This window comes from Sebastes fasciatus, chromosome 3, assembly GCF_043250625.1.
Source record: "Sebastes fasciatus isolate fSebFas1 chromosome 3, fSebFas1.pri, whole genome shotgun sequence".
Classification (NCBI taxonomy): domain Eukaryota; kingdom Metazoa; phylum Chordata; class Actinopteri; order Perciformes; family Sebastidae; genus Sebastes; species Sebastes fasciatus.
Genome location: NC_133797.1, coordinates 31,209,053 through 31,233,809, shown reverse-complemented (window position 1 = coordinate 31,233,809; position 24,757 = coordinate 31,209,053). Strand labels below are relative to the sequence as shown.

The window sequence follows — 24,757 nt, the reverse complement described above, 5'->3', positions numbered from 1 at the left end:
CGATTAAGTGCCCTCTAGGATGGCCTTAAAATTGCGAAAACATGATGCAGTACTAATTAAGCTGGCCCTACATGCTAGAAAACTTCCTATGTGCTTTATTTTTTACGCCTCTGCCCCTCAGACAGCCCGAGTCCGCCACTGCATGGCAGCACTTTATTTGAGTACGTTTTGAGTAAAACATGCAGCTCTAATCGCTTGTCTTCATCTCCCAGCCTGATGACATAACAACTACGGGATTTGCGCTATAGCGAATATGTGAGGTCATTAAATGGGGTTTTGCACTCTGATTCACGACTGTGGACCAGCGAGTCGTGTCCTTTGGTCGACGTTGTGAGCAAAGTTGTGGCGGCGTGTCAGTTTGTGTCCCCCCACCCACCGCCCCAGTCCACAACTTGCACTGATGACAGGTGACCGATGATGAAGGCACCGGGGCAAGAAATTAAAAAGCACAGAGGCGAGAAAAAAAAGCGGGGAGGGAGAGAGGAGAGAAGACTGGCGGGTATTGTTATTAGAATATGACAGACAGCGCAACACACAGAGTTTGAAACCTTTTAAACTTCAATAGCCCCTCACTTGACCGCAGACGCACCGGTCAGAAATAGACACCGACGGACGTCACAGCAAGTGGGTGTGTAGCCTACATTGGTTCCCTGTGTTATAAGTGAATATTGAACAAAAAATTAAATTAGCTCTCATACATATTTCATTATGCAAATTGTTGAATGATACTGTAAGAAAGGAGACTTGAGGGGCTTGGCATGCTCATTAAAAATATCTCTATGGGAGAATCTGACTGTTTTTAATGTAAATGTCGCCTGTTTGACAGGTGCGCGGAGAGGGAAAGAGGGAGAGACAGAACAGTTGTACTAATTGAAAGAAAATATTCAGATGAGAAGAGAAATGGCTCGTCGGCCTTCTTAAAATAGACAATTTTTTCTCCTCATGTGTCCTCAGTCTTGCACATGTATATAATCTTCATTCACGTTATTTCAATAATTCATTTCAACCAGGAGGAGTCATTGAGATAAAGTGGCGCTTCAGTGTGGGGTAACATTTTACGTTATTACATGTATCTATCATGATAAAATATGGGCTCCGAACCTCCCCCGACAAATCATGTTTGGTTGTGAGGACTGTTAGCATGTATAATTACTAACACTTGCGCGTAAATGTCACATAGGCTATGCAGTTTTCTCGCCACACGTCTACATGCCAACACAAACCCTCACAGACACGCAGTAAATATACATGTGTGCTGCCTTACATAGCCTTGCGTTAATAACAGTGAGGAATACTTACTTTTTGTGTGTCAGAGGAGGGGGCCCCCCTGATAATTAAAATTAATTATCTGGAGTCTGGGGCAAAATACTGTTAAAGCCATAGGTTATTGTTCTCACTGCTACACACCCACACACACACATTCACTTACACACACCAGAAGTGTCCTTGCACAACAGCTCTTCAGTAGCCATTGTGTGGACCATCTTGTGTACGAGTGAACTCAAGGATTCCATTAGTGTAATGTCCACTCCTGGTGTGCCAGTAAGGGGTATTATATCGTCTGCTCTTTTATCAATCTAAAGAGCCCTTAAACACAGATGACTCTTGAGTGTCAGGATGAATGTAGTGAATCATATGAGAGGATATAACACATCTCAATGCATATAACATCGCATGTGTCTTTGTTCTGTATTTACAGAGTGTTTTGGCCTTCAAAAAAAATACTGTATCTGTGCATCTAGGTGTGTTTAACCAACATATCTGCCTCTTCCCCATGTAGATGCAACAACCGTACCCAGTGTGCGGTGGTGGCTGGGCCCGACGTCTTCCCTGATCCCTGTCCTGGCACATACAAATACCTGGAGGTCCAATATGAGTGTGTCCCATACAGTAAGTACCCTTTTTTCCAAAGTAATTTAACACTTTTGACCTTGTATCTCTGTAATGGCGCTAGTACTAGTCATATGTTTGAGTATTAAGGATTGCAAATATTTTTTCTGACCGATAGCCGACCCTCATTAAGTGATCATTAACCGTTAACCGACAAGATTAGTACCTCGCATGGGGTGCTGTGGTTGAAGTGCCGCCCAGTTGCGACAATAACCCGATTGCACATACAGGTTAAACCCATCATTTACCACCAGCTGCAGTGTATGCGCACACATCCGGGAGAGTTAGTAGCCAAGATGTTGGGTTCATTGTCGTGGACGCATGCATCCACTTTCACAGAAAGTCTCCATCGCATCATTTAGTTAAGCTGTGAGGTTTATCAGCTGTGTGTCTGCCTGGCTACTCTGTCAGGGTTTCCAGCGTAATGTTAGCGAGTGTCCGACAGACCGTGTGTGTGACAATGAGTATGAAGTTATCAGCTGACGTTATAGCTGTGAACGTAGCAGTGCAGTGTGTGTACAGTTTATTTGTCGTGAATAAATGCTACAACTCCTCAAGACCCAAGTCAAGCTCCTGCCAGTCACCTGCTGGTTAAAGTGAAGGGGGTTAGCCCCGGAGCATGAAACAACTCCGGCTCAGGCTCACTTAAGGTCGGCTGACCTTTAAGACGGACCAGCTATTCTCAAAATTCTTATTGTCGGTTAACAGATAAATGGTTAATTATTAACATTCCTATTAGGGCTGACCCGAATGCATCAAAGCTTTGACCGTTGCCATGGTAATCGAACCTCCAAATCACTATTCGAATGCTTTGTTTTTGTATTTTATTTTTTATATATAAGTATGTAATCAAAATGTAGAAATCCAAAAATTGCCCATGAAATAAGGAATAATCCCACAACATTATTCATATTCAACATTAATTATTATTAGTTATTCTCAGATGGATATCGCTGTTTGTTGTGTGTAGAGGTGCGTGTGTACAGTAGTGTGGCAGCGGCACTGAAACGGAGGAAATGGAGACAAACAGACAGAAGAACATGTCAGCCTGCTGCACCGCGAAGCTTTGAATACCTTCGAATGTTTCTCACCGAAGCTTCGGAGCCCAAAAAATGGTATTCGGGACAGCCCTAATCCCTATTAAGTATACTGTGCCTTCAGCAACAACATCCATCCACATATTGTGGATGTCAGTGAAATGTGTCTGAAATAATGACAGAGTTTTTAAAATAATCTAATTTTAAGATCTCAATACATAGTTTCTGTTTTCTAAAGTTAGATAGTGAAAAGCCTGCCGTTTTTCCTACTGATTTATCAGTCACTTTATATGGGAAACTATGTTGACACCACTCACTGGGAAACTCCAAGGGAGGAAGGATGTGAAAGAAAGATGGGCTCCAATGACGGCAGATGGTGATTTGACCTTTGACCACGTGGTAACAGACTGGGAGGTCGTATTCACTGGAGTGAAACATTCATGGGACACTGTCGCTAAATATAACAACAACTGTGAAACTTTTTTTTTTAACCAGCATAGTTTCCCTCACAATCTAGGTTACAGCTCATTGCATAATAAATGCACAAGGGTTCAGGGTGGAGATTTACTGAATTAAAGACATCGGTTTGTCCTTGATGTTTTATTTCATGCTGCATACCAGCTTAGAGGATTTGTCCAAAGGCAAAGCTAAAGTGCAACTTCTGTGTCTTTTTTATGATAAAAGCGAAAGTGATTCCCCTGATGCTGCCTCTCACTTCTCAGATTTTGTTCACATATCAGTTATATTTGATATTTACCACATGTCGTGGTGGAAAACCTTAACGGAAAACAGCTGCCAGGTGAACAGATGAAAACTCTATTGCTGTTGTGAAAAAAATAATAATTCTTTATGCCAAAATTATAGAACATTTCAAATGCTATGAGAGATAAGTATTCAATAAGTAAAAAGTACAGGCACTGAATGTAGGAGAAAATACACAATGTTGAAGATACAACTTTCTCAGTCCAATAACAGACCTACTGCGCCTTAAGTAGCAGATTCCAAACATAACCTTCAGATATAAATATTAATAATCAGTTTTTGTTATAAATATAATAAATAATTACCTCACACTACAGTACTCCATATATCATTGTACACGGTCTCCTTGGTAAAGCTCACAGAAACGTAGTACGAGAGGCAGCGTGGGTTTGTGAAATGAAAACGTGTCTATTTTTGTACACGTGAAGAACTGCATTTTATTGATGGCATTTTTTTTTTTCGCTACGAACATCTCCGCAGTGGAAGTCATAAAAAATAGGAAGACATAAGTTGAGATAAGATATAGTTTAATTTATTTACAGCAAAAAAAAGTCCATATCCAAAGTGGATTTAGTCTTGTCTGCAAATCTTGCTTTTGACAAATTTGAAGGGAAATCTTGTTATGAGTAAACTGCCTTGTTTCAAGTTGTTAAGTTATTGTCAGTTCTTTTTAAGAACAAAGTTAATCATCTTCTCGTTTAGCAGAATTTGTTTTTAGTGTATTATGGAAACTTTTGAGTTCAAATATTCAACTTTTTTTCTTTGTCTTCTATTGTGTGCGACTTGTTGGAACAAATGTTTTGAACTTTAGTTTTTCAACCGTGGTGCTGCAAAAAATCCCAGCTACTTATTTCGAGTCTAACATCGTCTGAGTGAACATCCCTGGCACCACGGCCCATACAGACGGCCAAGGTGATCTCCCACACTGAAGCATTCAATTATGTCTGGCTAAACGGCTCTTGCCTGGCGTCTAGAATGACCAGCAGATTAAATAATAGGACTATCAGAGCCCTCTCTGGAGCAGATGGAAACACAACCTGATACCTGCTTAATGCCCCACCGAGTGCGCGCGCACACTCGCAAAACCGCACACAGCGCAAGCACCAAAACAGGGTGTGTGTTTTCACTCTCGTCTCATCCATTCATTTGAAACTCGTCTTGCGTGTTCTGTCTTTATCCTTGTTATACCTGCACGCCTGCTTGAAAATACAGCACTATGTATTTCATAGATTAATCAGTGAACAGAAGAAGAGTAGCTTAGGAACAACTGAGTGCAAAGGAAGATGAGTTGCATGCTGATCTGATAAACAATGGGTCCGTCAGGGTAACGTTTCCCCCCAGCAAAAATAGACAGCATCTGAAACCAAAGTCATCAGAGAGCTCAGCTAACAGAGGGAGGGACGTAGAGGGAGAGATGGAGCGTCGGAGGAAAGGATAGAGAAGGAGAGAGAGAGAGAGAGAGCCTTTGACAGTACATTAGCAGTTTTCGTGTACTGACTAAGTGTTCAGGCTGGATCAGGTGGCGCTGTGATACACTACCTGGCTCCTGTGGGTGTGTTTATCCGTGAGAAATGTTGCACAACGTTGCAGAGAAAAATATGATGGATAAAAGATGAAACTAGTCCTTGGATACCATGACTCCACACTTTATGTTTGTTGTGTCTGAGAATACCTTAAGCTTTTCATGGCAAAGACCCTTCACAGAGCCCTCATATCGCATCCTTAAAATATTTATGAAATCAATTTTTCTTTGAAGGGGCGTAATTGTGTCCTTAGTGAACCTTAGAACAAGATACTTCTGCTCGCTGACATTCAGGCCGGAGATCTAGCCAGTCTGCGATCAAGCTGGCGTGCTTGACATAGCAAATCAATGCTGTCAGCTGCCTCGTTGTGAAAGATACATTTTGTAAAGACATTAAGCGGTGATATATCTCCAAAATGTTGCCGTAAATCAAGACGGATCAATAAAGGGAGGCTTGTTTTCTGAAATATATGAGAGTGTACTCAAACTGTCGCATTCCTAAAACACTCAACAACAAATCATCATATTTACATTCGAAGGCAGGGTTGGCTTTAGTGCACTCAAATGGCTGTAACATCATGGGGGCATCCATAACTCGAGTCCCTCGACATTAAAGCGGCAGTAGGCAAAAAATGTTGTCATCATTGGGCAAACGTTCCATGATAACTTTTCAGCATATTGTAATACAAGCGTTCTGGGAGAAAACTAGACTTCTGCACCTCCTCATAGCTCTGTTTTCATTCAGGCTTTAGAAAATCTAGCCTGTGACAAGAGACCTTGGCCAATCACAGGTCATTTCAGAGAGAGCGTTCCAATTGAGTGTTCCTATTGGCTGTGCTCCGGCTGGTGGGCGGTGCTTGGTATTTCCTCAACTGATCTCATCATGGCTGCTGGGTCACAAACTTTCTCATTTAAAAGCTAAACAGTACCCTACAAGATGTTTATGAAAACATTTGAGACAAGAGACAGGCATTACAGTAAGGGAATATTGATTCATATTTGATCAGCGCTGCCTTGTTTGACCGTTTGATCCTAGTTTGCGAGTGATTGACAGCCGGCTCATAGACGGCAGACTCCAGATCAGCTCTGATTGGTTGTTTTCCTCCAGATTCCAGACACAGATGCACATGATTTTTTCAGATTACCTGTCTCATGCACTACTGTCAGGATATAGTGACCGTTTTGTAAAAAAGGACTTTTTTTAAAATCATATTTGCTCCATTTCTACCCAGTGCAGCTTTAAGCACACTGGTGGTGCTGGTTGCTGAGTGTAAACACCTGACCCCGAGCGATCACCTCTGAGGCCGGGTGTTGCTAATCAGAAACTGATTGCACGGAAAGAAAATGAGACACCGCCTCATCCTGTAGATGTACTTTCCCTCAGCACTGATGTTTCCCACTACATAGATATTGTAAACAAATCTCAAAGTGGGTTGTAAAACAGGTAATTAAATTAAGTACGGTTCAGTTTTCTGGGAAATTTTGCCCCTCCACCTCTTCTCCTTTTTTTTTCTTGAGAATTTTTTGGCTCACTCTACCTTCGCAGCTCTTCATCTCTCCTCCCCGCACTGCAGGTTTTTGGCTCTTTTCCAAAGCTAAAATCAAGTGCTCTCTCTCGCTTTCCCTCTCCGGCTCTCGGTGGTACGAGTGTGTGGCAGTCGTGTGCCAAACTAGCCAGCTAGCTTTGGCACTAATTAGCCACCTGTGTATACTTGTTCATAGCACTGCAGGCAGACTATAAATATCCATACATTAGCAGCACACTACTGTACAGAGTAGTTCTTCGAGGCGGCTCTCACACATGGATACATTTAATCTCTACAAATGTGCTATTGCTGCAGAAAAAATTATATATAATGATTTGTATTGTTATATTCGTGGTCATCCGTTAAGTAAAAAGAAAGAAAAAAAAAAGCCGGGAACACTTGGGATTATGTCTATCCGTTTCTTCATCTTCATGCAGCAGACCCCGGCTCTCCAACTATGAAGCAATTAGCCTACTACCACATTTAGTGTATTAATCAGAAAAGCCAGTGATATGTTATGCAATACCCATGCAGTCTATTTTAGACAATAGACGTGGCTCAGTAGGAGAGCTAATTAAAAGATAAAATCACCTTCTTGTCTGTCCAATTAAAGACTTCTGTCAGATTGGACCCTTGGAATAACTTCATCGTGATAACATGAGAAGAGCCGGGAGTGTGTGTGTGTGTGTGTGTGTGTGTGTTGTCGCGGAAACTATTGCGCACAGCCAGGATTCTGTCCTTGTGTGTGTGTATGTCTCAGTATGTGCATGTACAGTATACTGTATGTATGTGTGTTTGTGTGTACACATATGCAGGCAATTTTGTGTTTCCGGGAGAGAGCGAGGGAAGATGGAAAGGAACCAAAAGAGACAGAAGGAGAGAGACGGAGCGAGGGTGCGAGAGAGCGAGAGCGACAGCTGAAACGGAGATAGAGAGAAATAGGTTAGACGAGGCCAGCAGACGAGGAACAGAAAGAATGAATTAACTGATAAAAGACACAGTGTGAGAGGTGGACAGGGCTTGGGTTGTGGGAGGGGGGTGTGGGGGAAATACAGAGGACGTAATGGAGAGAATGAGCGAGGAGAAAGGCACAGCGTGAAACGACGAGAGAGAGAATGGCAGCAGGTGAGGATGAGAGGACAGAGAGAAATAATAGAATAGCGGGGAGAGAGAGAGAGAGAGAGGAAGAAGAAAACTGTCTGTGTCCACAAATGACCTTGGGCTTTAGCCGGGCTGAGCTGATTGGAGATCAGAGATAGTAGTGGTAAGGCTGCTGTCGCCAATCGTCTGCAGGAACACGCACACGCCCAACGCAAACACGCATATTACACACACACACACTCATGAGCACACACTCTTTCCTCCTAGACGAATACCTCCTTAATAAACCGTATGCTTTCAATAAAAATGCTAATTATCTTTACACCGCACCACAGTCAGGTTAACACTGCTTCTGTGTGCGGATGAGAAATAGAAATGGGAAGAGAGAGAGAGGGAGAGAGAGAGAGAGAGAGAGAGAGAGAGAGAGAGAGAGAGAGAGAGAGAGAGAGAGAGAGAGAGAGAGAGAGAGAGAGAGAGAGAGAGAGACGGTACGGAGCGGTTCATGTGATAAAAAAAAAAAGTTTTAAAAAAATTTAGAGGATACCAATGCAGCTATTAATGAATATTTCGATGTTTTTTTATGAATATGAAACTAGATAGGCGACACATTGTCACAACAGAGCATTTCTGTTAGTTGTTATTGTTCCGCTATTGTTTTCTAATATTCATCCAAAGCCTTGCTGGGAATAAATTAGCAGAATGATTTTTTTTTTTTTAACTATTCAACAGTGCCGTCTAAGTGGTTATGCAAATGATTAGTCAAGGATACTCTCTTGTTGACGTTTTCCTGAAAGCAAGGACATTTTGTGTCATAGTTTTTTCTCTGCACTCTTGCCGCTAAATTAGCAGTAGCACAAAAGACCTCACCTTTTGCATGCTCACCTTGCGTGCTTGAGCTAACCTTGAGAAAACTTCCAACAAACATCTCGCCGACCTATATTCACTCTGTCACTGAAAGATGAAGGACTTGTGGAAAAACTTTCATTTCTTAGCCTTGTCATGGAGATTAAAACCAGAGATGCCTCGAAAAAAAAAAAAATCTTGCAATGAGGTCGCCGACGGGGCGTCTGCTAATCTAGTGAAACAACAAGCGGCGATACAAATTGAATGACATTTGTTTGACATTTTGGGTTGCCATTTGGTGTACTTGTTGCCGCCACACTTTTTCATTTGAAATCTATTAGTCGCTGTCAACCTTGAACTGCGTGTTTTCCTTTGTGTCTGGGAGGGTTGTATGAGACACTCAGGTGATGCGAAGTCCTTGTTGTTCTGTGTCATTAATCCCCGTCGTCTCAACCACAACGTGTCTCTTTGTATTGTTTAAATAGGTGTGTGTGCGCGTTTGGTACATCAATATCTGCCGTTCCATCGTGCACACACACTCTGCGCGGACACACTATCTGCTTTCTCTCCCAGCTTTTGTCACGAGGGAACTGCTTCCTTGTGGTGAACCATTTTATATCTTCACTAGTAAGGGCACACACACACACACACACAAACACAAGCATACACACACTTGTTTTAGGTTTAACACAATCTCCTCCCAGAGATTGCTTATTTATCGGGAGTTGTGCTAAGCCGCACCAGTTACCATGCATTTTTCATGAGCCTCGGATTTAATGGTCGCTTGTGTGTTGAGTGTGCGTTCATGTTTGTGTGTGTCACACGTGTTTGTATATGTCTTGTGGTCGGTGATGAGCTTAGGCTTTAATGTGTTAAAAGAATTTATGCATGAACTGTGCAATATGTAGTGCACTTGTGCTATATATAAACATGTGCCATCCGGAAGTCCTTCTAAATGTTTTTTCCTTTGAGGACTCTGCCGGTCTACTCTCGTATCCTCTCCTCTCCTCTCCTCTCCATTCCTACCCTCCCCACCTCTCCTCTCCTCTCCTCTCTCGGGGGACCAGTTCCATTCAGCAGGTCTCTAACGGTCTTGAAAGACACAAGGGCAGTGCCTGCAGGATTAGGTTTCTGCCATGTTCACATTCCACTCCATCCCCCCAGGGAGCAAGGTGGAATGCAATTCGTATGTTTAAGACGCTTGGAGCAAGTGTGCACATTTCATTGCGGGGCGACGCGAGCAACCCTCCGCCGAAGCTCTGAGGATAACGGTTTGAATATAATAGACAGGGAATTGGTGTTGGGGCTGAAGCAAACCAGTGAATTCAGCACGCTCCCACCTCCACACACAGATGATTGTGCACTCGTACACAGAGTCGCACAGAGTAGGTGACATACACAAAGCGTCGGCTCACCCACTTTGCATCAGAAAGCGTTTTAATGTGGCAGCTTTGGCTGGTCCACTGAAATGCAATCCCATAATCAAATCAATTTTCTGGTTTTCATTGCTCTGTTGCTATTAGCATACATTAAAGAGCTCATTATCTCAGGTCGGTTTGCATAGCTGTGTTTAGTCGTGGACCGCGATACATACTATGAATCCGTGTGTGTTTTTCTACGTCGTGTCATGCTCTTGTGTGTGTGTGTGTTTGCCGTCAGCATCGCTCTTCCTCTCTCTATGTCTGCGTGGCACGTGTGTGTCTGCTCCCCCATATGTGTGTGTGTGACATACGCGAGATGCATTACTGTCAGATAGCTTCCCCCGTTGCAGTGCAGTCTCCTCAGACACTTATGTAATGTTATTACCAATCACACATGGAGAGCATCCTGGCACTCTCACAAGGTTAGAATGAAATATGAGAATGATTATGAAGATCTGAGATTGTATTATCATGATTTCCTTATTATTGCATCATTAATCTATTTTTGTCTCTTGTCTCTTTCTCTCTCGTTTGCCTATGGCTCATGCAGAAGTGGAACAAAAAGGTGAGTCTGTGAAACAAGCACGCCCACGTTCACACATGCACACACGATAAAAATCCGGGGGTTGGGTGTCACTTTTGATGCCGGCGCCTGAAGCGTTTTGTACCTCATGGCAGAATGACATCTCTTTCAAAGTCACTGCTGCTATTTTAAGACAGCTTGATCTCAGCATATAGAGGCAATTTGGAAACACTGGTTCTCATTAGACACACTCTAGGCCCCGTATTATTTCATGGTATCGCGTAGAATGTCACTTGACAAACTCTCCACGGGTCGAGCACGTTTTTACGAGGAGCCAATGAAGAGAGAATTGCATTGACATTTAATATTTTAAAATGCTTCCCCATGATATGAAAACTGTGCCAGTGCTTTGAATAGCCAATGAAAATTCAATCAATATTCCCAGCTCTTTGCGTGGGATCTGAAATTGCTATTGGGAAGAATGGGAAAACCATAATGCACATCTGGCACGCCTCTGTGTGCATGTGTATGTGTGTGTGCGTATGTGACGACATTCCAGTTAAATTACAAAAGGTCCCCACGACTCCGGTCGCACTGGCTTCCCAGAATTTACTACGTGTCCCGCATCACTCATAAAACATGACCCCAGTATTCAAAGATGGGAATACAGAGGAACCGAGTGGGAAATGAATTATTGTAACAATTGCAGAAACAGCAGGCGATAAAAGACGTGTTCGGCGCTACAGTTGGTTGTTCCTGACAGAGATAGAAAGGGAGGGAAAGGAAGAAAGAGCTATGAGACTAATGAGGAGCCGGGGAGGGAGGAAGGGAGGGAGGGAGAAGTGGGAATTGAGGGAAAGAGGGAGGCGGAGGCGGGGGGGGGGAAGTAGAACAAAATGTGCCATTTTCTCTTTTTCTCTTAGCTGTGAGAGCAGGGTATTATCTGTTGAATGGGAGGCATGCTGTTGCTGTCCTTAAGAATGACAGTAACTATACAACATCCAAATCACAACACAGTAAGCCTATCGTGTCATCGTCATTCACTGGTGGTTAGGGTTGAGTTACAGCACAATTTAACATTCATGAAAAGAGGCAAACATTTCACAGGCACTGTTGGAAAATCTACAGAGAATAGTTGACATTTTACAGCGACAGCATAAAAATGCATCTAAGCCGAGAATTTGTGTCATTTGCTCCTCAGTATTCCTCTGCCCCGGCATCCTGCGAGGAGTGTACCAAAGTGAACATCTATTTGAGTCGGATCACCAGTCCGGAGCGTGGTGCAAAGACCCGCTGCAGGCTTCAGACAAGATCTACTACATGCCGTGGACGCCGTACCGCACGGACACGCTGACAGAGTACTCGTCGAAGGAGGACTTCATCGCGGGCCGTCCCACCACCACCTATAAACTCCCACATCGTGTGGATGGGACCGGTTTTGTCGTCTATGACGGCGCGCTGTTCTTCAACAAGGAGCGCACCCGCAACATTGTAAAGTTTGACCTGCGCACTCGCATCAAGAGCGGCGAGGCCATTATTGCCAACGCCAACTACCACGACACCTCGCCGTACCGCTGGGGGGGCAAGTCGGACATTGACCTAGCGGTGGACGAGAATGGACTGTGGGTGATCTATGCAACGGAGCAGAACAACGGGCGCATCGTGGTGAGCCAGCTCAACCCCTACACGCTGCGCATCGAAGGCTCCTGGGACACCACCTACGACAAACGCTCCGCGTCCAACGCTTTCATGATCTGCGGAGTCCTGTACGTGGTCAAAACCGTCTACGAAGACGACGACAATGAAGGAACGGGGAACAAAATCGACTACATGTACAACACCGATAAGAGCAAGGAGATGACGGTTAACATACCGTTCCCTAATTCCTACCAGTACATCGCTGCAGTGGATTACAACCCGAGAGACAACCTGCTGTACGTGTGGAATAACTACCACGTGGTCAAGTACTCGCTGGACTTCGGCAACAATGGTAGGTCCTTTTTCTCCACCTCTTCCTTGTCCTCCTCCTGCCATTCTTAATGTCTTTTTTTTTACTTAGTACCATGTATAATAAGAAGAAAAAAGCTCCAGGTGTGAGTACTTTATTGGACAGGCTGTGATGTGATGTTTTAAATCTTCACCTTGGCATATATACAATGCTTTTAATAGTCATTAATTTGAATATTCATAATGAGAAATGCTTTTTTTGTTGTGACATAAGGAATACTTACAGCCACTAATCTTCCTCTAATAATTAATTCTGCAAAATGACTTAAAAAGGAAGAAAAAGAATAAGCACCATCTGTGCTGTCACGGTTCTCAATTATGACTGTCCCCCCCCCCACCCTTCCCATGATATCTGCTTGTTCTCAGAATTCAAAACAAACATAAAAAAACTTGAGAAGACTTTTAGAGCTGGCCATAGATATACCAATACCATTTTATATTGTAGGTGTCTGCAGAGTCGCAAATGTTTCTGCTTTAGTCAACCAAAGAATAACTCACAGAGACATCATAAAGAAAGACTACCCTGATCCGCACCTTTAGAGGAATACCTCTAATGGTGTTATGCGGAGCCTTACATACTGTAAATGCCTCGTCTTTTACTGTACCACTTGCCAGCCTTCGCTTTAGCTTCCCCAGCTGCGTTACAAACCGTAATGCATTCCTCGAGAATGAAGCCAGGAGTGTCTGGAGGGAGGAGGAACTGATACTGATTTCATGCAGGACATCCACTTCAGCTTGTTTTTGAATTTGTTTTATCATTATTATTGACCCATTCATTCTGCTGTCAAAGGTTTATTTCTGGTTGCTACCGTCCACAGAGACCCAAATATGTGAATGTAGTAACATAGTAGTTTACAGTTCAGCTGTTTTTAACAACAAACTTCGATAAACTGTCTGTCTGCTGTTTGGTGCTGTGCAGGTAGCATACAGACGAGGTTAACGACTAGCTAACCCTGAGGGGTTGGTAGAAACAGAGCTAAAAGGAGAGTGAATATTGAACAAACATTCATCTGCTCAATGTAGAAACAGGCAGCTGTTTGCTAACACATTTGCCACAGTAATTTTATAAGGTAGGTGATAATGTGTCAATGTTGTGTTAACAGCTTGTTCTGCTGCCAAGTGGCCAAAAAAGCAAGTAATGCTGTTTAAAGTGTAGCTTTTCAAATCCTTTGAGGAGCACAAACACAACTCCATTCGTCTTCATTACTTTGGGGTAAGTAAAAAAATAATAAGAGTAATCCGGGTGAACTGACTCCTTTACACTGGCATGGTCATGTATGAATGAGGAGATCAGGTCAAATGCAAGTTAAAGGTTAAAAAATATATATATATGCCTGTTTATCTAAGCTGTACAGTGTTTGACCCATTTTCAACCAAGGTCAGAGAGGTTATAAATCCAGTTTTGCAGGTCAACATCAGCATTGATGTGTCCGTCTGAAAAGGGCGAGGAATACTGTGTAAGCCAGAGTGACTCTTTCAACTGTGGTGTGAGGTTAGAGCCCACCCTCTCCTCCTTCCTTCCTTCCTTCCTTCCTTCTGGATGGAAGGGCTTAGGCCCCTGGAGCCTGAAGGGCTATTTGCCCAGCGTAATTGCCTTTCAACACCTTTCTATGGAGTGGTCAAGGCAGTCTGGCTGCATGTCTTATTAAATGATGTCTGAATTAACGCATGCTCTTACACGCAGTTAGGAGGCGCAGTACAAGGAATTATAGAGAGAGGCAGCGTTAAACTTGGTTTCTACCGATCAGTGTGCGTGTGTGAAGGGGAGGCCTTGCTGCAACAAAAAAAAGTGTGTATGCGTGTGTTTATGTGTGCATAATGATGTGCATGAATAGGTGCTAATGTGTATGAGTTGTGTGGTTTTCTATTCATGAGTGTGCACATGTGTTTATTGGTGCACGCCTGAGAGTGTGATCACTCTCATAATGGAGCTCTGGGTGTCTCAGGAGGCTCTAAAGAGGAGATCAATGGGGATTCAATGTGGAGAATGACCTCCAGTGCACAGCAACAAGCCAGACTGCTGACCAGCGGGAGATAAATACATACAATCAATGCCGCCCCGCTCCTTCGCTCTCCTCCTCGCTCCGCTCCCTCACTCAATGAAGACAAGGCATAAATTAACTACCTTAACTGCATGATTTTCCCATTCTTCACAAAACGAGGCGACAAGTCGATTCATCCAAGTTTGATTTTGTTGTTGTGTGCAGAACGAACATTTCGCTCTTCATTCACTCTAGACTTGTCTAGGACTTTCTGTTTAGGATCAGTATAAATATATTAAGCATATACTGTAAGGTACACTTTCCATGTTCCAGCCCTGGTGTGTTTTTTTCCCCTTTCTTTTCCATACTCAGTTCAGGAAACAGGCCAAGGAAAGGGGCCGTTCTGAGGGTTTCCACTTATTACCGATGTAGCATAATGCTCGCCCTGTTTTTGTTTCGGCTCATATGGACTTCTTAAAAGATATAAAATGAGACAGGAAATGGGCCATGCAGTAAGAGTAGGCCACTGAGAGGACTGAGTGCAACTGGGGTACAACACAGAAAGCACCAATTACTGTGTTTTGTCTGTCTAACTGGCTAACAAAGGCAGCTCACTGCACACTTTAGAAGAGGTCGCTCTGAAGCATCTGCACTGTCTGGACTTATTCTGAAAAGTTTATATCTTTATCAGATATATCTTCATTGAATTTGCCAATTCTGTACTACTACAATTTAAAGGGGACCTATTATGCTTTTGTGCTGTTTCCCTTTTCGTTAGACAGTTTTGTCTTTTTTTTTAAAAAGCGTTTAGAAAAAGTGTTTATATCCCTCAAAGCATAGGTAATTGAAAGAAGCATTGAATTAACCCCTGTATTAAACATTTTTAACATCTAGCCTAGCCCTGTATATCACATGAGGTTTGCTTTAAGCATACGAATTTAAACATCACGGGGAAGAAATAAAAACAAAAGCCAAGTTTAGTTCACCTTGGGCCAACAGATAGTATAAAGGTTTACTCCCATGCATTCCATCACATCAGGCAGCAGAAAATGATCTTTTTGAAATGCACATTTTTCCTCCCTTGATACTTGAGAATAAAGTGGACTGCCTTACTGCAAATACCCTTCTCTCCCCGTCTCTCACGCAAACACGTACTATTCACAATGGCAGGAATATCAATTTCCCCTTTTCGTGCATCATTCTTTAACTCCACTGTTTTCCTCTCTGTCGTCCTTATCTCCCGCTTAATCTGCAACCCTTTTTCTGCGCCCAACCCTTTCCCACATCCCACAAAGCCATTTCATCAAGTGTCCTTAGATGTATATATTATAGAGGCCTAGCGCTGAATGCCTTGCACAGAGTCAGAGTCAAAGTCACTTGTCTCTGCATCACCCCTTCCTCCCGCCCCTCGCTCCCCAAACACTCTCTCACTCTCTACTGTTTATGGAGTTGTTTCATCATGTCTTCTTACATGCATATTATAGAGGCCTGCCCTACGCAAGCGGCATGGCTCCGATGAAACATTTGAATAATTTATCATCTCCAGTCTGCCTTGCCACACTTTAGAAAGTTTTCCCAACAAAGTCGCAAAATTATTCATGTTATCTGCATCTTGGGGAAGGGAGGGGCAAACTGGGATAAAACTAAATAAGATTTTGTACACGCTGCTTTTCCCAGCTTTGTTTCACCCTTATTTTCTTTCTCCTCATTTCGGTCTCATTTTCTCCTGCTACCCCTACTCCTTACTAGATGTCTTCCTCCTGGTGTTGTCTCACTTTAAAAGGTGACGATCTACTTACGTTCTTAAGTTCAGGCGAGACAACCGGATAGCATGTAGAACCAGCACCTTTACACCTTGGTGTAAGAGGAAAGACACATCATTACTAAAGTTTCCGGAGCAACCCTGGAGATATTTACTGCCAAATAGAGACGGTGTAAAAGGAGACAAAAATACACTGTTTTACAACGTGTATTTTATAATAATGACTGCAACTTTATCAAAATAACAAATCAAAGATTCACTGTAAGATCTTATCAATGCTTTTACATACATGTGCAATATTCAATTTGCACAACTTTTAAAATCTGTTGCTACAGTACAAGTCAACCACCAAACCTTTGCACACCTACTGTTCGGCAAATTTTCCCAAACTCCAAATTATGCTGTACAAAACAATAATAAATAGTGGAAAAACAACTCAAACTTGACAGTTTGCTTCTTAACAATAGCTAAGTACAGGAAAATGAACAAAACAAGATTTTCAGAGGTCCGTTTGAGAGCTTGAGTGCAATTTGCTCAAGCATTATTTTAGTTCTGAAAAAGTCAAAACTCTGTAACTAAATGTGACATCCATGTAACTACAAATAAAAACTCAATTATCCTAGCCCGTTGCTTGCTTCAGTCAAATATTTAAAGTGTCCAAAGTGATATCCTCAATCTTAATCAGAGAGTAATCAAACGCTGGCATTCTCCTCTAATCTATTAAATACACAGTTGTATGGAGATGACCTCGATTTGCCACTCTGTCAGTTTACGGAAACGTAAAGGTTCACCTTTGAACTCTTAATGGCTCGAATCACAGAGTTCCATTTCCTAAGGAAGTCAAGCATGGCATTTCTATTGTCTTTGTCCCCTCTCCACTTATTTACACCACCCTCCCCCCACGCTCCCCTATCCTCCCCCCTCCTCTCCCTTTTCGCCTTCCTTGACACCAGATTGCAATCAAGTGACATGGCTAAGCAGGGCAGGAAATGTTGGAAACATGCTAAAGTGGAGAGAATAACAGGAGTTAATGGTTGAAGTGGAGACCCTCTTTCACCAGATCACTGATTAGACTCACCCTCAGCACATTTCTGGCTTGTCACACACAAGTTGTGTGTGTGTTTGTGTGTGTGAGTGAATGAATGTGCATGTCTGCGTGTAAAGTCCTTGACAGACCTGATTGTTCACACCACTTGACATGATTCAGCTTTGTCAAAAAAAAAGGCAGGTTATGATTGTTTGCAAACCTTTGAATTCAAAATGTTAGTCTTCCAATTTTGGGATAGTATGTAAAAAAAAAAAAAAAAAGGTTAAAATTAGGGCTGTCAATCGATTAAAATGTTAAATATTAAATGTGCAAATTAATCGCATATTTTTTATGTGGTTTATTTGTCAAGTATTTAATGCTCTTATCAACTTGGGAGTGGTCAAATATGCTGCTTTATGCAAATTTATGTATATCTTTATTATTGGAAATCAATTAAAAACATAAAACAATGACAAATATTGTCTAAAAACCCTCACCCGTACTGCATTTAGCATAAAAAATATGCTCAAATCATAACATGGCAAACTGCAGCCCAACAGGCAACAACAGCTGTCAGTGTGTCAGTGTGCTGACTTGACTATGACTCGCCCCAAAACTGCATGTGATTATCATAAAGTGGGCATGTCTGTAAAGGGGAGACTCGTGGGTACCCATAGAACCCATTTTCATTCACATATCTTGAGGTCAGAGGTCAAAGGAACCCTTCGAAGCGCAAGTTTGCAGCGTTATTTAACGTCCTTCATGACAAGCTAGTATGGCATAGTTGGTACCAATGGATTCCTTGGGTTTTCTAGTTTCATATGATACATAGATGATATCTTCTCTCTAGCTTTAAAACTGAGCCCGTGACAAACTCCAAAAGATCGATGTGTTAATGCATTAAAGAAATTAGTGGCGTTACAACAAATTTGCATTAACATGTTATTATCGTGGTTACTTTGACAGCCCTAATTAAAAGCCATTGTGTAGTTGTTAATCCTAGAATCAGAACATTTCATACGTCTTATTGGATCTCATTTCTGAATGGTCCAAGTCATACTGCTACACAATAAAGGAATCCACTATCCTGTGCACCAGTAAACAGTATTATACAAGGCAACATGACTACAGAGTGTCTTTCACACCTTAGTGTACACTCCCCCTCACACTTCTCCCCTCTCCCTCCTTCGTCTTTTCCCTTCTGTCTTCTCCCTCCCCGCCTGCCTATCTCCCTCGTTCCCAAATAGATTACGACACAGCCGTCTCAGCAGAGACTGCTTCAGAGAGTCTGCTGCACCTGTTCCTTGACTGCAGTGTGTCCTTATCGATTGGATTGCCCCAGCCGGGCTCTCGGCGTGCATTTGGCCTACGCACCGCTTCTCTTCTGCCAAAAAAGCACATGCCAAATTAAGCAGGCCCAGCCAGGACAACAGGGTGGAGGGGAAACCCACAGCCTCGCGGGACATAAATACAGAAGAGAGCAGCAGGCAGAGCGCGTCACCACGGCTGTGCTTTATTCGGATTTTTGAAATATATATATATAAAAAAAGTGGATACAATCTTAATTTTCAAATGATGGACCATGGTGATAAATTATGGGGAGGAAAATATTGAATAGCCACAGGGTCACTCGCCAGAGGCTACAGCTCTAACACAGTAATAGGATTGTGCTCAATACCTCTATATATTCATACCTGTTGTCCTCATAGAGTTGACATAAATTCAATGCATGTCTAGAATAGGAAAGGCTTTAAATGAATACGCTGATGTTTCCCTACATTATTAAACAGAAAAACTAAAAACGGTCGGTATCGTTAGCTTTTTGCTTTGAACAAGGGAACTTCCCCCCGATTAAGAACGAGGCACGTAATTGGCAAACTTGCTGCAGGTGTCTCCGACCTCAGCAGAAGGATGACATGATTATGCAACGGGTATGAGCCAACAGGGCTGAGCAGTGATGTGTCTGCATGCGGGAACGTTCGCTGTGGAACGTGGTGGTGGTGGTGGTGGTGCCCAGCAGCCATTTTGAGGGAGGCTCTATTAGTTGAGGTTGTTTTCTATCTCCAAGTATCGCTGCTTTGAAGTGCTCCATTCTGTCTTATCAGCGAGCTCGAGCCACTCGCCACAAGCTCTGTGTGTGTGTGTATTGCGAGTGAGTGAAAAAGTAAATTTCTGCTCGAGTGTGTGTATCTGCGTGCATTTGCGTGTGTGTGTGTTGCTCGGCGCACAACTGAGCGAAAAGTGAGTGCGTGTACGTTTGTGTGTGTGTGTGTGTGTGTGTGCACTCCAGCCGTAGGGGCAGTGCGTTATCGCAGTATGCAGCCCTATTCAATGTCGGTGCTACTATCCAGCCTAGAAAGCTTTGTGCCCTCCAGTCAGATTATCATTTTTGCTGTTACCCCTCTGGATCCATCCCTTCATACTGTTCAGGACGGTGTGTGTGTGTGTGTGTGTGTGTGTGTGTGTGTGTGTGTGTCTGTGGAGGCAAGGAGGCAGTAACTTTTAAGGAAAAACTGCAAGAAAGTAATCATCTTAGCATATTAAGAAGACCACACAAGTATAATAGACACTTCGTCTCAGTTCTGTGAAACTTCTGCCTTAATTCAAATCCCTCTTCTCTTTGCTTCTGTTCCACTCTTCCCCCGTCTCTCTCTCTCACACTCACCGTCTGCCGCTTTTCTGACGATGTGGGAAACTTGCCAGGGGAAGTTCATTTTCCCTCTCCTCCTCCTCTCTCCTCGCTTTTGTGTTGTGGATTTACGATCCCTCTGTTTACCCAGTGAGAAGTCAACAAGAGCATTCTCGGCAACAGAGCAGAGGCGGAGACAGGCAGTCGTACCCACACAGAAAAACATCGCCACACACAGTCATACACACACCCACGTACACACACACACATCTGTCTGCAAGTCAGATGATCATGTGCTGACTGACAGCATCTCTGTGGCCCCTCCAGTGTGGTGACAGATAGACAACTCCAGGAACAAGTTTACTGCCAGCCTGCCATTGTCTCACCTTCCCCTGGGCCTGCTACAGGTCAGGAAAACAAACAGAATAGAATAGAATCCAATAGAATAGAACCATTCCAGCTGTTCCCGAGCTTTCAATCATACCGAACAATCTTCCTCAGCAGATTGAGTTTGCCATGTTGCCATGGAATCGTAGAAGTTCAAATTTACTGAGCATTTTCAGGACTTCTCATCCATGTTAGCAAGAGAAAGTTGAAAGTGAAAGATTATTCTTGACCTTGTAAACAGCAGAGGTCAAAGCAATCTCACCACAGAGCTCATCAGCTATTAGTGGTATTGTACCATTATGATATGCTCAAATTGTGTTATTATTGTACAAATATATTGTCAAAATGAATTATTCCGAGCAAAATTGTAATGAAAAAAGGAGTTATTGAGGGACCACAGTTCATTCAATTCTACAATAATTATTAATTTCTTTAAATTAAGTGGCAATCTTGAAGATTTTCATTTAAATAAATGTCAAGTCACTATCTCTAGCCAAATGAGGTAACACAATGGTGATGGAGCTGATGGCCCACTGATGAAAGTATGCAATATTTACGTATTTGCAGTATTATGAACTGGGGCTTCATCCGAAATCACATACTATGCACTACATACTCAATATGTCTACTATCGTTCAACATACTTTTGTGTGAATAAACAGTAGTATATATGTATTTATCTGCACTGAGCAGTAATTTATGTCGTCACTTCCTGAGAGCATCCTTTCCAGTTGGAGACGTGTAACCATGGTAACCCGTGCAAACCTCACGTAACCAAAACAACGGTTTGTGAGAATCAAAGTCTCAACTGTCCAATGTTCAATGAAAATTGAAGCAGTAAAACATTGGCAAAAAAGATTTCTTAAGCGGAGTACAGCAGCACATCTGGCCACCGCACACCACCGTAGTCCAGCCCAGACAGCTGAGGCAGCGAGGTTCGAGGCTGCGCCAGCTTAGCGGAGCCCAAAAATGTGTATTCGGGACAGCCCTATCATAGTTAACGCTGCAAATTAGCTTTATCCTCAGGACAGAGTGCCAATGCAGCAACAGCGCAGAAAGAATATAAAGATTTCTTACATTCCTGCGGTGGAATGTGGCTGTTTAAAAGCCACGTTTATTATACTTCTACTGGTATGTGAAGGCAATGTAACATGAGATTTTTCCTATAACACATCTGTCAAAATGTGTCACCCACATGCATGTGCAGGGCATACATATAGAGCAAAAAAAATCGTAACCGAATTTGTAATTGTATTTTAGTTTTGTGTCACATACTTGTTCTTGTGGCATCAGTCTTGGCAAAGAGCACAACGTTTAGGTTAGTTGACATCATGAAGTTGTCACGGCGCATTTACTCAAGGCTTCCTGAGCTTAAACGCGGGAAGATATGTCAGTCCCCATGAGTACAACCTCTAGCCTTTTTCTCTATAAATGTTTCATGAAGCTGTTATGTCATGTTCCTGTAGTTCCCTACAGCATCTTTCACAGCGTCCTGAGTGACACCAGTGATGAATTCATCACAAGATTTATTTTTTTTCCCATCTAAACGCTGCAAAAGAGCAAGTAAAGGAGGACAAAATAAAGACACGGGCGAGCACACTTGACAGAGAGTGCTGGGAAATATAGAGATTGAAACAGGTAGAATAAAAGTGTGGCAGAGAGGGAAATGAGTGAGCGATCAAATCAGATGGAGAATGTCAAGAGAACAGCAGAGTAAGGATAGAGATGCATGGGTTGTGAAGTGCTGTGGCCCCTTGCTTGTGATGCGAGCAGGCTTTTGTGTTACCTCACCCCAAGCTGCCAGCCCCTGTGTTTTCTGCCCCATACTCAAATGACAGCAGACATCAACCTCACACACACACACTCTTCTATTGTTGTGGCAGAGCCCCTAATGGAGCTTCCCGTTTGAGTGCAGATAGACACACACACATACTCACACTGTTTCATAAGTACACACACGTAGATTGACAGCTAGTCCCTAGGCCACTGCTGCTACGCATGATTGATGGCAATGTTCCGTGGAGAATGCATGAGGCAGGGCGGCAGTGATTCAGGAACGGGGAGCAGCACAGTTTAGGTACGGAAACACTCCATTGGGTTGTGGAGGAAGAGAACAGAACGTACAGGAGGAGCGGGATGTTTCACGGCTGTCAGTCAACCAGACAGACAAGGCAGAGGGAGAGAGAGAGAGAGAGAGAGAGAGAAGTACTGAGTCTTTGATTAAACTTAAAATCCACAGGAAAGGGGCGACTTCGGTTCACAGTAAATAATATAAACACCCACTCTCTCCTAAAACCCACACGTCCACACACTTCATTCACCACACACACACACACATTCCCATCACCCCCAAAGGAACAAAAAAGCATTACAAAAATGACAACATTTACCAAAAAACCCTGCAGGAAAGTAATTGTTTGCACATCACACCCCAAATTAAGCAGTATACAGTACACCAGTTAGAAATACGAGCAGTTATGCAAGCCCGTTCAATCACTAGGTGTGGAAATAACCAATTTCATCACGATACGATGTTATATCAATTCTTTGGACAACAATATGTTATTTGCTAATATCACAAAGTCTGTCACGGTACGATTTTGATTTGATTAAATTCAGGGGCCTGCGATCGATATGAGATGATATCATATGCCCATTCAACCCAATCAGTTACATTTAAACAAAAAGCAACTAAAATATGATTTGACAATTTTATTACTGGGCTCTTCCAGACAATTAATGAAAAACAATCTATTCTTTTTAATAAAAAGAACAAAAATAGACTACTGTTGGAGCTCTGGTTGCTGGTCAATGCTGATGAGCGACTTGTCAATAACATGACAATAGCTGGTCCACCTTAATAGCCCACCTTAAGTGAACCTGAGCTGAAGTTGTTGCTAACTTTGAGGCTAACCCCAAGCAAGAAACACGGAACTTGGCTTGGGTCTTGAGTAGTTGTAGCATTTATTCACCAACGAATAAACTGTAATTTACACACACTGCACTGCTACGTTCACAGCTATATCGTTACCACTACTCACCGTCACACACACGCTCTCTTTCTCGGCCGATCTCACACTTGCTAATATTATGCCGCTAGCACCGCTCGCTAACGTTACGCCACCGTGCGTCCGTCCTTGCGTTAAATATGCTGTAACTGATGCGGCGCTAACACTGTTTGGATGTTTAGGATTAAGGTGCGCTTGGACGGAAATGGTGAAACAGACGGGCCATGGGAATTTCAAAATATAGACTCATCTTAAAGATGTCATGTATCAATGTTTTCACTTTGCATCGATGATATTGGATCGTTGATCATTCAATCGATATACCGATCCAGATCGACGGATCATCACACCCCTAACAGTCACACACTTTTCCTGACAAAAACACCCAGCCTCATTGAGAGACGACAAACTTTACAACCCTTCAATGTCAGCATGTAGTACATACTATGGCCTTAGGCACACCAGCCCCTCAGACAGAGAAACACATGTGCCCGTGCTTTCCATTTGTGCTGAAAATCATGGAATCAAGAATTTTAACATCAGGGCAGACTTGAAGCGACACGAGGCAACTTCACACTTCTGCTACCCCGACTGGCAGCGAGCGATAGCTGCATTTCTGAGAGCCTGAAGGACTCCATCACCCAGAAATCATGTAGCGTGGTGTCGGTATATTGCACACCCTTCAGAGAAAAGGAAATCTTATTCATAGTCGCTGGTCGGCATGGAGATGGTGAGGAAAATCTTTTTAGGCGAGTTCAGCCAGGTTCAGCTGTCCCTGGACAGAGCATTGCACCGTGTAGATAATGTTTTCAGCCAATGACTAAACTCAGACCCTGAGATTATGAAATCTATATTTTTCTTGTTAAAATGGCATTACAGTAAATTGTGAGAATTCATATTTGAGTAACTTTGTGATCTAGGAGAGTTGCCTCTGTGTTTATGTCTGTTTGCGTGCTTGCCTTTATGCGTACTTTAGGCAATCCACATATTATGGGTTTTTAATAGGAAAAAGAAGTGAAAAAACTGTCGTTATCAGCTGCATAAGCCTGCAAGCAAAGTCTATTTAGTGTGCTGTGTTGATTTGGCGTAATCACGTTGAAGCTGTATAAAATGTAAAAATAAAGTTGTTTTCTGTCATTATAAATTTCTAAAAATATTCTCGCCTCAGCGGTGTAGTAAAAGTGTTTCACAGTGAGCGACAAAGCTATTCCTGCTTTGTTAAGGAATGTTTCCAATACAAATGTGGCTTTAGAAAATGGGCCCCACCTGTATGCAATATTACACATAATGGCTTCCAAATGATTTGAGGCCGATTAAATAATTCAAAGAG

At 42.7% G+C, this 24,757-nt stretch overlaps 1 protein-coding gene across 19 annotated transcripts in view; it reads left to right on the top strand.

The window, feature by feature from the left end:
* The window catches only part of adgrl3.1 (adhesion G protein-coupled receptor L3.1), a 134,925-nt gene that overhangs the window by 59,829 nt on the left and 50,339 nt on the right, over nucleotides 1-24,757 (top strand). For all 19 annotated transcript variants that reach the window (XM_074630222.1, XM_074630221.1, XM_074630225.1 and 16 more), the window contains 3 exons: nucleotides 1,781-1,890; nucleotides 10,653-10,667; nucleotides 11,827-12,615. In XM_074630222.1, coding sequence (XP_074486323.1) covers nucleotides 1,781-1,890; nucleotides 10,653-10,667; nucleotides 11,827-12,615 — 914 coding nt within the window. The remainder of the gene's footprint in view (nucleotides 1-1,780; nucleotides 1,891-10,652; nucleotides 10,668-11,826; nucleotides 12,616-24,757) is intronic.